The following is a 13,927-nucleotide window of genomic DNA, read 5'->3' as shown; positions in this document are numbered from 1 at the left end:
CTCTTTTTGAGAATTGGAGAATAAGTCCTATATTAAAGGCTTGATAATTTTACTCAGTTAAATAAGTAATCTTTTTTAAAAAGTGTTAGCACGACTTGGTTATGAAAATGTTGGCGCCGACAACAGAAGCATAGAATCATAGATTATGATTTTCATATAGGTTCTTAACGATTACGAGTGGTCTGGTGTATACAGATCCTAAATATATGTACGATAAAAAAGATATTTTCTACTTTTGTTCCACATCACTGACACATAATTCATACATACAATGTTGGAGCTTGAACCCAAAAAATTGAGGATCAAAAGATGAATTTGATTTTATCAAACTTAAAAAAGGGAAATCTGGTCATTTTTTCTCTTACACATGAATCATACTGCATAAAACATTTTTTGTTTACATCCAAATTTACTTCAGGTCCCTTCATCTTTGACTTTGACGCATATCCTAGCCTCTAATGGCATAAGTCTGCATCCATATTCCATAGGCCTATCCACCCTCATTGCCACACCTCCATCTTATATAGGCAGAAGAAGGCATAACCCTTCTTGGTGTTTACCCATTCTACTCAGGTTCCTCGTAGACAAGTCCTGAATGACACCAAAATTAGCCACAAATGTTAGTGCACAACTTAGTTTTCCAATCAATCTACTAACTAAAAGTAAATTGCACCTTAAGTCTAGAATATATTCTTTAAAAGATAGTCAATATCAATGTCATTTGGCAATTTCACATTCTGACTGGTTTTGAAGTTTAAACTATCGCACTTTGACCATTAATTGGAATTTTTACTTGTTAATGATTGGTGACCTATTCTTCCCTTAACAACAGATTATCACAACATGTGATTTGCTCCGTTACTCTTGAACCAATTACCCATGGCCTTCCAAATGTAATCATACCTTCCATATTCATATTTTGCTTTGGTTACTAGTTTTGCAACATATGACATGTATCTTGACCCACCCGTTACATTAATTTATCACATTGTTGCTTTAATAACCTAGGAATCAGGCCTCCATCAATTTCCATTTAAGATACTTTCGGTCCACTACTTTTCTCATTCCATGATCCTGCATTGTCTTTCTTTTCTTGGCCGGATTTCTTCCAGTGGAGTGAGTACCATTTAACCTCAACATTTTTTTTTTGTCCCTATATTTTTGGCAATGACCACACTTGGATCTTTCCCTTCTTCTAACTTTTCTTTTTGCTCCCTCCTTGTTAGGGTATTTTGGATTTTAAATTTTATTACTTTTCTTGTTTTCCCATGCATGAATATTCATCATCTACTACTAAGTGATAAGCATGGCCAAAATTAACCATCGGTTTCATGCCAAGGGTTTGTGTCTTTACTGTCCCAAAGACATCATTCAAAGATATGAAAAAAAATAAAATTTATCCTTTCATGTATATGTGTGAGTTGCTTTTGTACATCACACTTACTACTACATGTGCATTTGGGCCAAGGTACAATATGTTAAACTCACTCAAATGCATTCAAAAGTAAAATACACAATTGAATGAATGAAAAATTATATTTGATAGCAAACTTTAGAATTATGCATATACAATATTTATGAACATTGCTTATATAACAATGTAACCAACATTGGTTAGGAGTAACTAACTCAACTAACTCCCTTAATAGGTAACAAACAGAATATTGTTATTTAACTAACTTTCAATCTTTGAATTATTCCTAACACTCCTCCTTAATTCAAAGTTGCACTTACACATACAATTTCAATTGAATCACATAACTCTCTAAATCTTTCTAACTTCAAAGCTTTAGTAAAAATATTTGTCAATTGAATTTCAGTTCTGCAGTGCTCTGGTTTCAATTTCTCATTCCTAACTTAGTCTCTTAAAAAATGAAACATTGTTTCTATATGCTTGCTCTTTCCATGAGATGTTGGATGCCTTGCCAAATCAATGGCATATTTGTTGTCCACCAACAACTTTACCTTACTTTTACTCTTCACTTGCAATTCTTTCATCAAGGCATCTAGCCATACTGCTTGGCATGCAATTTCTGAGGCTGTAATATACTCTGCTTCACAAGAAAAGAGTGCTACAACAGGTTCGTTTGTGGAGGACCAAGAGATTGGTGCTCCTCCAAAGAAGAAGATATAGCATGTTGTGCTTTTCCTATCACACTTGTCTCCACACCAATCTGAATCAGAATATCCAACCAATTCTAGTTTTACATCAGTCTCTCCCTTTGGAAATAGGATTCCAAAGTCCACTGTCCCTTGTGCAACTAACAAGTGAGACTGCTTTGACCCTTGCATGAATCTACTGATTAACCCAACACTGAAGCTTAGATCAAGCCTTGTATTGCACAAACATCTTAAGCATCCAATTATATTTCTATAATAAGTAGGATCAACTAGATCTTCATCTATATGATTCTTTAAGACAAGTCCAACATCAACTGGTGTTCCTACTGGATTGCTTTGTTGCATGTTGAACCTTTTTAGTAGATTTTTTGCATATTTAGATTGATGCATCATTGTACCATATTGAGTCACTTTGAACTCAATTCCTAGAAAGTAATTGAGGAGTCCAAGGTCACTCATCTCAAATTCATTCATCATCTGACCTTTGAACATGTTAATTGCATTCTCATTGCTGTCAGTAATTAGGAGATCATCAACATATAGGCACACTATCAATTTCTCTGCTTTCTCACTGCCTTTCCAGCATTTCACTTAAACTCCATGTTCTGAGGTGTATTTCTCAAAACCAATTTGAGACAAGAAGCTACCAATTCTTCTGTTCCAAACTCTTGGAGCTTGTTTAAGCCCATAGAGTGCCTTCTTGAGCCTGTACACCTTGCTCTCTTTACCTTTGACCTCAAATCCTTGTGTTTGATGCACATAAACTTATTCTTCCAGGGGACCATTCAGGAAAGCAAACTTCACATCAAGTTGATGCATAGACCAGTTAGCATTGGTTGCAGTGGCTACTACCAATCTAACGGTTTCAATCCTTGCCACTAGTGCATAGACTTCTCCATGATCGATTTCTGCCTTCTTCTAGAAACCCTTTGCTACCAATCTGGCCTTATACTTCACCACTTCTCCCTTAGGATTAACCTTCACCTTTTAGACCCATTTCAGTGCTATAGGCTTCTTGTGCTGAGGAGGATCTACCAATTCCCAATTCTAATTCCTCTCAATGGAGTTGATCTCCTTCTTCATAGCTTTTAACCATTTTTCATTTGTCAATGCCTTTTCAAATTCAATAGGTTAAGCTTCTGTTATAAGTGCAAAGTGCATCAGTTCACCTTCTGAGTTGACTAATGAGTCTTGAAACAACTCATAGTCTCTCAAATAAGAGGGCAATTGACTTATCCTTGTTGATCTTCTCACAGTTTGATCTCTACTAACAGTTGGTCCAACTGAGGTTTCTTCTTCTAGAAGTATCTTGGACTGAGCCTCTCTAGAGTTTGTTTCCCAGTTCCAGCTTCTACTCTCATCACATATCATATCCCTTCTTATAGTAACTTGACCATTCTCTGGATCATACAATTTGTAGCCACCAGTTGAGTGATAGCCTAACAAAATGTGTTAAGTGCCTTTGTCATCTAGCTTTCTTCTTAGCTGATCAGGAACATGTTTTTAGCAAATTGAACCAAATACCCTCAAGTGTGCCACATCTGGTTTTAATCCAGTTCAGTCTTCTTCTGGTGTCGTACCTTTAAGTCTCTTAGTAGGAGATCGATTCAGAATATAAGTTGTTGTTGATACAACTTCTCCCTATAAGTAGCTTGGTAGGTTTTTATTTTTCAGCATACACCTCACCATATTCATTATTGTTTGGTTCTTTCTCTCAATTGTACCATTTTGTTGAGGTGTGTAAGGTGGTGTTACTTTATGAATTAGCCATTCACTTTCACATAACTGTTTGAAATCATTTGACACATATTCGTCCCCACCATTTGTCCTTAGGATCTTGATCACTTTTCCAGTTTATTTCTCTACTAGACATTTAAATCTTCTAAAGACTTCTAGTACTTCACGCTTCCTCTTAACTAGGTAGGTCCAAACTTTCCTAGTTAAATCATCAATGAAAGAGATAAAGTACTTATTGCCTCCTGGAGTCTTCACTTGCATAGGGCCACAAACATCAGAGTGTATGATGCCAAGTTTCTCAATTGCTTTTGTGGGAAGATACTTGTTGAAGTTGCTTCTGGCTTGCTTGCATTCAATGCACTCCTTGCACACCTATTTTGGGGATGAAACCTGAGGTGGTCCTTTAACCATTTTGTGTTTGGTAAGAAGGTGTAGGTCCTTGAAGTTGAGATAACCAAATCTATGATGCCATAACCACTCCATCTTGTTTTCTAAGGTTGCAAGACACCCATGCTTCAAAATATTCATCCCAATTCTAAAGGTCCGGTTCTGAGACAGATTTTCCTTAACCACAAGTTTTTTTATCTTTATCAAACACTTTGAGACAATTGTCCTCCATCCTCATAACAAACCCTTTTTTCAAGTAGTTGGCCTAGGCTTAACAAATTAGTCTTCATGCTAGGTACAAACAGCACCTCCTCAATGACAATGTCTTTTCCATCCTTCCCCTTGAATGCTACTCTTCCAATACCTGCAGTAGTCAATGTACTATCATATGCAAAGCGAACTTTGCTCTTGGATGATCCATTCATATTGATGAACTAATCCCTCTTCCCTGTCATATGGGTGGAGGAACCAGAATCTAAGTACCTTAGGAGTCACTTGATGATTCACTACTAGTGATAGCCATAAGCAATACAGGTTCAGAATCTGAGCCAGATTTACATGATTACTTAGTTTGTTCTTGGAACCTTCTCCTTGCAAACATTCTTTTGCATAATGACAAAGTTTTTGACAATTGTAGCATTTCACCTTTTTTTTTTGTTGAACTTTCACTCCTTGTTGTTGTTAGAGTTTGATTTCTGAGAAGTTTGACATGTTGTTTTTCCTTTGGAGGATTCACTGCCTTCATCTGTCACTTGTTCCTGGTTCTTGGTGGTGGTGTTTGACTTGTTTCCTTTCCATGGTCATTTCTCATTCCCTTTGTTATTGGGTCGTGCATGAAGTCCCTGTTCTTGATGGGATCTTCGCTCATTGATCCTCATCTCATGTCCTTAAGAGAGTGCTGCAATTCTTCAATTCACATTGTGTATAAGTCCTTTGATTCCTCAATTACAATAGCTACATGATGAAATTGTGGAGGTAAAGTTCTCAATATTTTGTCTACCACTTGTTGATCGGAGATTATCTCCTTGCAGGCCCTCATTGCACTAACCAGTTCTGGAATTCTGTCAAATTAATATGCTATGGATTCTTTGTCCTCCATGGTGAGAAGTTCATATTGCCTTCTCAGTGTCTGCAACTTAATATTCTTATTCTTCTCTCCGTCTCCATATGTTTTCTCTAGAATATCCCATGCTTCCTTCGACGTGGAGGCTTTGGGGATTTTATTGAATATCTTTGAATTCACACATTGGTAGATGAGAAAATGTGCCTTGCTAGCAAGTTTTTGCTGCTATTTGAAGGTCAGTTTTTGCTCCTTCGTGACATTCTTGTTTGATTCTGTAAAATCAATTGTCACTACTTCTACCACATCTTAGAAGCCAAAAATTGCCAACATTTTGATCCGCTAGTTATCAAATAATTTGCCATCAAAGACTAGAAGAGACCCTTTGAACAATACTGTTGGGGCTTGCCATGTCTACACCCTGCTCCTTTCTTCAATCACAATGCGAGTATAGGATTAGTTCTTCCTTAATTGTTCTTCTAACCAAGAACTCTCACTTAGCCACCGCACTTCACGAAAAAAAAATGGTGGAAAAAAAGACTTAATACACAAAACTTGCAAGAAAACAGAAAGAATCTCTAAGAAAGAAGACACACTTTGTTGAAAACAATCAAGACTCTCTAACTAACATTTCTCACTCAAATGCATTCAAAAGCTCTTGATACCATGTTAAACTCACTCAAATGCATTCAAAAGTAAAACACACAATTGAATGAATGAAAAATTATATTTGATAGCAAACTTCAAAATTATGCATATACAATATTATGAACCTTGCTTATATAACAAGTAACAAACATTGGTTAGGAGTAACTAACTCAACTAACTTCCTTAATAGGTAACTAACTAAATATTGTTATTTAACTAACTTTCAATCTTTGAATTATTCCTAACACAATAGACTAGATTTTGTCCTATAATCGTTTCATCTTTGTATAATACCTGGCATTTAGATCGTTCCATTAACAAATCCTATTTTGTTCTTGATGTATAATGCATCACTCTTATCATCACGCAGTTTTCATTATGAAAGAGTTCACTAACAAAAACCTACTGTGTGTTATTTAAGGGATGAATATATACATACATATATATATATATATATATATATATATATATATATATATATATATATATATATATACATCACATTAATGCTACACTTTTGTGTGTCAATGGTAATATTTTTCTTCTCACTGCAATTATTTTATCAATGGTTTGTTTTCTTCGTATCATCATCTCCCTTTTATCTATAAACATGATTTTATGAATAGCGGTGTGAAGGGAACTAGAGGTTATTGGAGTAGAACCAAGCTTTTAGTTTGGATACCATGTAAAATTGTGTGTATTGATACATTTCACTAAACATCTTTTAGCAAATTAAACTATCTTATCAGAATGGATACAAGTTAACATTTCAATTTAACAGTTGGTACTTATCTATGTCTAAACTAAGAAGCCTTAGCTAAAACTATGATTTTCCTAATTTTCTCATGATTGCTATTTGCTTCCAATCTCTCTCTTTTTTTAGGGAGTTCCTATTATTGCTAGTATCTATAGCAATGACATTGATTGTTCATTTGTTCCTAGTTTGAACCTATTTTTTAAAATTATACATCACTTATACAGCATATTCTGAGGCTGCTTAATTTTATTTTATTAATCTATTTTTTGTATCTATATTTATGAATCTAATTTAAAGGAACGGTTTCAGGACGAAAGCATTAATATTGAGACGATAAGCTTAGCTGGCCTGGAGTCCAGGTGGTTCCCTGGATCTGACTTTCAAACATGCATTTGTGGTTACGTGTTTCTGTCATCCAATTTCATCAATCCCTTTATCACATAAGGCTATATATACGTGTTCTCCATTAATTATTCATCGATCAAGAAATATGAAAATTTATTATCTAGGTCCAGTTCAACTACTGCAGCTCGTATTGTTTTTTTGGTATACATATTTTTTACACTTTTTTAAAAATAGTTCTTATTTACATGGTAAACTTTTATATATGGATTTTGGAGTAAAGTTTTAAGTTATTTTTTAAAAGGTTAAAATATTTTCGTCCCTATAAAACTTTTAAAGTTTGACTTTAGTCCTTATAAAAAAATTTATTTTTATCTTTTTTTATTCATATAAAATTAAAATATGTAATTTTTTTTTACGAAATTAATTTTGATTATGTCCAGATACGGTGTCCTTTTTATTTTAAATTTCAAAATATGATTTGTGAAGATTAAAAACTTCTAAAAAAATATACTAATAAAAACGTGACAAATTTTCGAATCCTTCTTTCTTTGTCGTCGTCTTCATCTTCTTCAAACACCATTCAACGGTGATCGGACTTCGTCGGAGGAACATCGATGGCTCTGACAAAGGCTTTAGATCTAGGGCCATCGCTGGTTTCGGGCATGTTGTTTATGCCTCGCCATGCCACCAAACTGTATGCTGGTTTCGGAAGAATGAAGTTCGAAGGGCCGAAGTTTTGGAAATGTTGAGAAGAAAGAAACTGAGGTTTTTTATTTTCAGTGGAGGATTTTTGAGAAGAAACTGAAGTATGTTGGTTGTGTTTGGATTCGGCTTTTCTAAATTTTGGGTGTGGAAAATGTGAGAATAAAATGAGAAATTTATGTTGTCTAAGAGGTTCTAGTTATTCTTAAGGATTTAGGAAACAATGTGTGTAACTTTAATTGTGACAATAACATCAAGATTTCTTGGATTCTACAATTTCAATTCTGGTCACATTAAACTGCATTTGTGAAGAAATATTGCATTTGTGAAGAAATTCAAATTGTAATGTAATCTTAACTTTGAAGATGAATAAGGTGAGGGAGGAGGGATACAAAGATTTGTGGCAGTTTTTTTTGTGTTTGTGGAGATTTTCAACCCTATAAATTATATTTTAAATTTTAAATTGAATTAAAAATGCTACATAGATTTGGATAGGTTTATATTCATTCAAACCTAACTCCTAGTCAAAAACTCACATATTTTAATTCTTGGAGAACAAACAATAAATAAATTTTTGAAAGAAAAAAAAACAAACTTAGAGTAATTTTATGGGACGACAAATATATTTAAGCTTTTTTTAAATTATATATATATGGGTTAAATGTTTTAGTTCTTTAGATTTTAAAAATTCTGTTAGCCATTTATAAAATATCATACATTTTAGTTTTTTAATGTAAAATTATAGAAAAAACATAAGATAAAAATTACATAAATGCATTTTATAAAATTAGGATTAATAGAGTGATTTAAGAAGAAGAAAATTCAATTTGTAATAAGATTCAAATGGATTTTATTTTTAACGGAATGTTTATAGACAGTACTGGATGTTGAAAACCAAACTGCTACAATATTAATAATTAAAAATACGATAAATTAGCCTTTAAAAAAAATACGATGCATTTTATTGGTCATGGAATCATCGTGCAAAGTGCTTAGCTAGGAATATAGGTTTTTTTTTTTTTTTCCTTTAAAAATTCATTGTTGCATTGCATCTGCATGGATAAGAACGAAGAGGGCAAGATCCTTAACAAAAAAGAAAGAGTAATCTTTGTTAATACTAAATACGATAGTTTTTGTACCAACTTGACAAAACGACAGTTAACGGGACCTGCTGTAAATTGTTTTTGGTAACAGATAACAAAACTAATGGAACATATATGTAACAGGGGTCGACCCACCAAAAATAATTAAGGATAAACTATAAATTTTAATAAACTTTTACATGTATAATTATATCCGTGTATTAATTGTATTATAATCCAATAATTTTTATACAAAAAACCTGCATAAATATTTTTTAAGATAATTTCATTTAGTCCATAATGACCAGAAGAGATTTTGGTAATGCATTGAAATTAGAAGCGATAATTTCATTTATCTCGCTCACTCAAACTCTCACTATCATGATAGCATCTACAATATATAATAACAAAAATAAATGAATTATTTATTTTAATTTTATTATACTTATAATTTCACATACATTCAAATATCTTACACAAAAATTCACTTTAATATTAAGCTTCCTAAAATCAATTCTTAACTTAATTTTATGGATCATTCTACCACGTTTGAAAAATATATTATTTTTTATATAGATTAATGTTTTAAGCAATGATTTATGCATGTCTTTTATTATGATAAAAAAAATAACCTTATTGAAAGTTAAACAATTCATACAATCATTTCATGAGAAATACTTAGCGGATTCTTAGCAGAATTAATGATAATTACCACTATAATAGACTCATATATATATAATTTGATTGGTTGAATAATCTTCGTAATTATAATTTAATTGGTTGAATAATTTATGTACATGATTAAACCGTTTGTTCAACTTGATATAATGTCCACAAAGATTCCTTATTGATTGTTTTAAGGAAATTGCTCGCGGTGCTGTTCATCACCCAATCATTCAAATCATTATATAACAGTCTTTGTTTATTTTTAAAATAATTGTACAAAAAATTATTCAAGGATCATTTAAATTTTAAAGTTTCTTTTTTAATTAACTGCAACAAAAGATCGTGATCCAGAGATAATGTTTCAAATAAGAGATGTAGCCGATTCACAGTCCGACAAGTAGTTCAATCAATCAGTCCAGCTAGTTTTTCAAAAATTGATATATATATATATATATATATATATATTCAAATGTTATTTTTTGTCTATTATCAATTATACACATGAGCAAACCATAATGATACAATATCTCAAGTCTCAACTTTACTATCATCACACTCTCTAACAAAAATATTTATGTATGAGAGCACTAATCAAAGTCATACTCCATTTAATTTGTAAAGCTTCCTGATGATCATTCATGTACTTTCTTGACCTGCACCGGAGAAGAGCAAAAAATATGATAAAAGAGAGAAAAAAACAGAAAGAAAAAAACTAGAATATATGCTTGGAGGAATTACTTTAAAAAAATAATTAAATGAAGGTTTAAATATTCTTAAAAATATGAGCTTTTTTTAGCTTTTGTAAAAAAAATTAATTAAAATATTTAAAAATAAAAATGAAAACAGGTGCATTAATTCCAATTTATTATTATTTATCATTATTAAAAAATGTTAGATATTTTAAAATAGATCAGTGTAAATAATTTTAAAAATAATTAATATTTTTTAAAATTTTAAATGAACAAACAAATAAAAGAAATTCTTAAATAATATACAAATGAAAAGAAAAACATAACTATTTTTTTTACTAATTTGGTCGCCCAATAATTGTTAGTTTGATTGGGTTGAAATTATTGGAAATTTTATGATAGTTTTATTTATATAATGGTTTTCCTATATATATAGTGGTTTGACAGCTTTTTAGCGAAAATCGAACTTAACAGGTGATATATCTCTCTATTTCGGATAAAGATCTTTTGTAATTAAAATTTTAACTATAGTGATCTTTAGCCTCATAAAATAACCTTTTACACTATGAAAAGAAAATTTAGGAGATATAAAATTGATTCACTTGTTTGAGAATTGTGAATGGAGAAGGGAGAGAGAAAAGAGAGTGGGTTCGAATTTTTCAATTAATATTTCTAATAAAACTAAACTAGTATTTGTTGATAATAATAAATAAAAAAAACTAACAAACTATAGAATGAAAATTTACTAAAGATAAATAACCGCCAGATTCATCCATGTCTGTGTTTCATGTAGTCCAAAATGAACTAAAAGGAAATCAATTTTTGGTTATAGCTCCTTTTAATCAAAATTATTATTATTTTATAAACTCTAATTTGCTTCAAATTATTTGTTATTTAAAACAATTAAAGATTAATAATTTTTCCAACTATATTATTCTTCGTTTTATAATATTTTTATTGAACAAAATAAAAATAATTTTCTTAATGAAAAAATAGACTATGTAATGATATAATTATGTAAAATAGTTTTAAATTATCAATCAATCATAAATAATTATATATAATAAGTTTGTTAATTTTTATAATAATTATCTTAAATATATTAAACAGTAATTTTTTATTGATTAACCATACAAAGTTGGTTTACATTTTCATTGGATAACCATTAAATTTTTACTTAATTTGTAGCCAGAATTTGAAACCATAATTATTTTCTGACGTATGGAATAACTGCCAAACTAAAGTTGTATTGGACATTAAATTTTCCTTTCAGTAAAGTATCCTATATTCCTATGTTTTTAAAATCCTTAAAGTTGTACTGCCAAATTGTTTTCAGATCAAGATGAATAGTTGAGTACTCTGCAGTAAAGAGAGACATTCAAAGAGTTTCGAGAAGTAAAAAAAAAAACTTGCCTTATTTTCATCGTAAGTGCTATCCCTTAAGCCCAAAGCTTTGGTTCCTCTGACTGAGCCTTTTTGAGGATGAGAAGTTGAATGCTGCTTACCAATATGGAAGTGATGAGGAGGAGGAACACCTGAAGAGTGTGTCTCTGGACCTCTATAATCAATCTCATATATCTCTGTATGCAATGCTTCAGATTCCCCTGTAACATTCACAATTAATTAATTAATATATATCACCAACACATTAACACCTTAGCTATGTCATAAACTCACTAGTGGACTTTGAATAGATGCATGAGGACTTAAGTTCAATCCTTAATATTGTGGTAAGAAGAAAAAAATTCTTAGCTAGGCATCAGTAAATACTATCCTATAAACATGCATGTATATAAATAAAGAGAAAGTGTTTGTAAATTAAAGATGCAAACCTCTTGAGAAACGAGGGAGAGCCAGGATGAGAATCAAGAGAAAGAAGCAGGTGGTGAAGGTAGACCTAAGCTCCATATGTGGCATGCTCAAATTTTGTTGAGATTTTTTTTGTTAAAACTTGAAACTAATAGAATAAAGCAAAGGTTGGGATCATTTATAAGGAGGAAAAAGCAAAGAAAGAAAGAAAGAGGGTTGCAAGGGTTTTAATGAATTATTACAAGTGGTGGGGGCTAAGTGGGCACGCTCGCGGAAAATTCACAGCTAAGGCTCAGTGTGCTCATGTCTCTGATTTGTTTATCTTTTTCAGATTTATTTATTTTTAAGACAATAATATATATTGAAGTTGTCGCCATCCACACAATCACACAGCAACAAGTTGTGAGATGATGGTGTAGATGTGTTGGTATGCAACATTAATGCTTCTATTCCATACCCATATATTTAACACACACATATACGAGGCTTAATCATCAATTGAGTCTAATTTGATTGAATAGAATAGTGAGTATTTTATATTCTTTGGTATGATCTTGGATTCCTAAAAATAAAAATAAAAATATTAAAGTTAATTAATTTCCTTTGATATTAAGGGTGGATCAATTTTGAGGCAGTGTGTTTGGAAGCACAAAAACTTTTAGTTGGGCAAGTTTAATTTTGGAAAGATTTGAGAAAATTACTTTCAATGTCCTAAACTCTAATTAGATACATTGAGCATAACTTACTCATTAATGAGAATCATATATCAAGAAGTGTTCAGCATTATTTTTGCTTGTTTTTTTTGCTTGTCTTTTTTTTTTTTCTTTACAAAAGTTTAGGTGAATTAGGTCTTGAGAGTTCATGAGAGTTAAAATATACCTTAAGATTTAAGGAATACCTACAAAAGTACTTTCATGTCATTCTTAATAAGATTTTTACATTAACAGTCAAATTTGAACCCATGTTTTTTTTAAATATAAGTCTGATTCTTCTTGGATCAATCTTTATTACCTTTATTGTTCTTGCTTTCTTAAACTAGTAGCATGTTTAAAAAGATTTTGATGCTGAGTTTCCTCTAGGCATTGTGTACATATACAATTGATATTTGTAATTTGACTCAGGAAATTATTTGTTGTGATCATTGGCTCGTGTAATTTACATGAGTTGCTAGTTACGAAAATTTGTCAAAAAGGTCATCTATTCATTTTGTTTTATGATTAACTGAAGTACATTCACTTTTCCAACATGTTTAAAAACACGTTAAGATAAGAAGAATCACTTTTAGAATGTGAAAATTATAAGGATCTTGCTAATCGATATCTTTAGGACACTATTTAATGAAATATAAGAAAAAAATATTTATTGTAAAAATTATAAGAGAGCATAAAAAAAATCATGAATATCGCAATTTTGTACATTTGAATAAAAAAAAAATTTGATTCTTTAATCAATGCTCTAAAAGCACACTGGTTAGCATTTACCAAACTATAATTATTAATTAAAGCTAACATTTCATGTAAACAACTCTGCTTTCATGTAAGACAAGAGAGTATATATGTTTATCTCAATCAAAATGGCAGCATGTTAAGATCCATTTTTTCCTTCCTGTAAAAAAAAGGACCCATTTTTTCCTGCAATCTAAGTTGAATTAGTTTATTTTTTAAAATATTCTTAAAAAAATTGAAAATAGTTATTTTATAAATAAAAAAATGAATTAATCCGCTATGGAATCCAGAGGTCCATATGTCCAAAAGATTGGTCTGAAAATAAATAGTGGGCCTTTTGCTTTCAATATTAAATAAATAGAAAAGTTCCTGGAGCAGTAAATACTCCAAATGATGGATATCCCTACTACCATAGAAATCTGAAGCTAATGACAAAGTGTTGGTTGAAATACTTATGAGAGAGATATATATAATTAATT

At 31.1% G+C, this 13,927-nt stretch overlaps 1 protein-coding gene across 1 annotated transcript; it reads right to left on the bottom strand.

Annotated features, from left to right (window-relative positions):
• Window positions 1–9,945: 9,945 nt before the first annotated feature.
• Window positions 9,946–12,190, bottom strand: LOC114370771. Its single transcript, XM_028328163.1, has 3 exons — window positions 12,027–12,190; window positions 11,608–11,798; window positions 9,946–10,158 (listed from the first exon to the last, which is right to left on the bottom strand). Exons 1-3 carry the CDS (start codon window positions 12,109–12,111, stop codon window positions 10,138–10,140), a joined length of 297 nt encoding a protein of 98 aa, XP_028183964.1. The 5' UTR covers window positions 12,112–12,190; the 3' UTR covers window positions 9,946–10,137.
• Between the last annotated feature and the right edge of the window lie 1,737 nt (window positions 12,191–13,927).

Source organism: Glycine soja, chromosome 10 (assembly GCF_004193775.1).
Source record: "Glycine soja cultivar W05 chromosome 10, ASM419377v2, whole genome shotgun sequence".
NCBI classification, from domain to species: Eukaryota; Viridiplantae; Streptophyta; class Magnoliopsida; order Fabales; family Fabaceae; genus Glycine; species Glycine soja.
Note: the sequence above shows the minus strand (reverse complement) of the source record. Positions and strands in the feature narration are given on the sequence as shown.

What these genes read in the sequence shown, in the direction of transcription:
- LOC114370771 (XM_028328163.1), bottom strand. Translation starts at nt 12,111, where the DNA reads ATGCCACATATGGAGCTTAGGTCTACCTTCACCACCTGCTTCTTTCTC. An exon ending in TCTCCCTCGTTTCTCAAGAG is followed by an intron (nt 11,799 to 12,026) that starts GTTTGCATCTTT and finishes TGAATGTTACAG; the next exon opens with GGGAATCTGAAGCATTGCAT. An exon ending in GCACTTACGATGAAAATAAG is followed by an intron (nt 10,159 to 11,607) that starts GCAAGTTTTTTT and finishes TCTCCGGTGCAG; the next exon opens with GTCAAGAAAGTACATGAATG.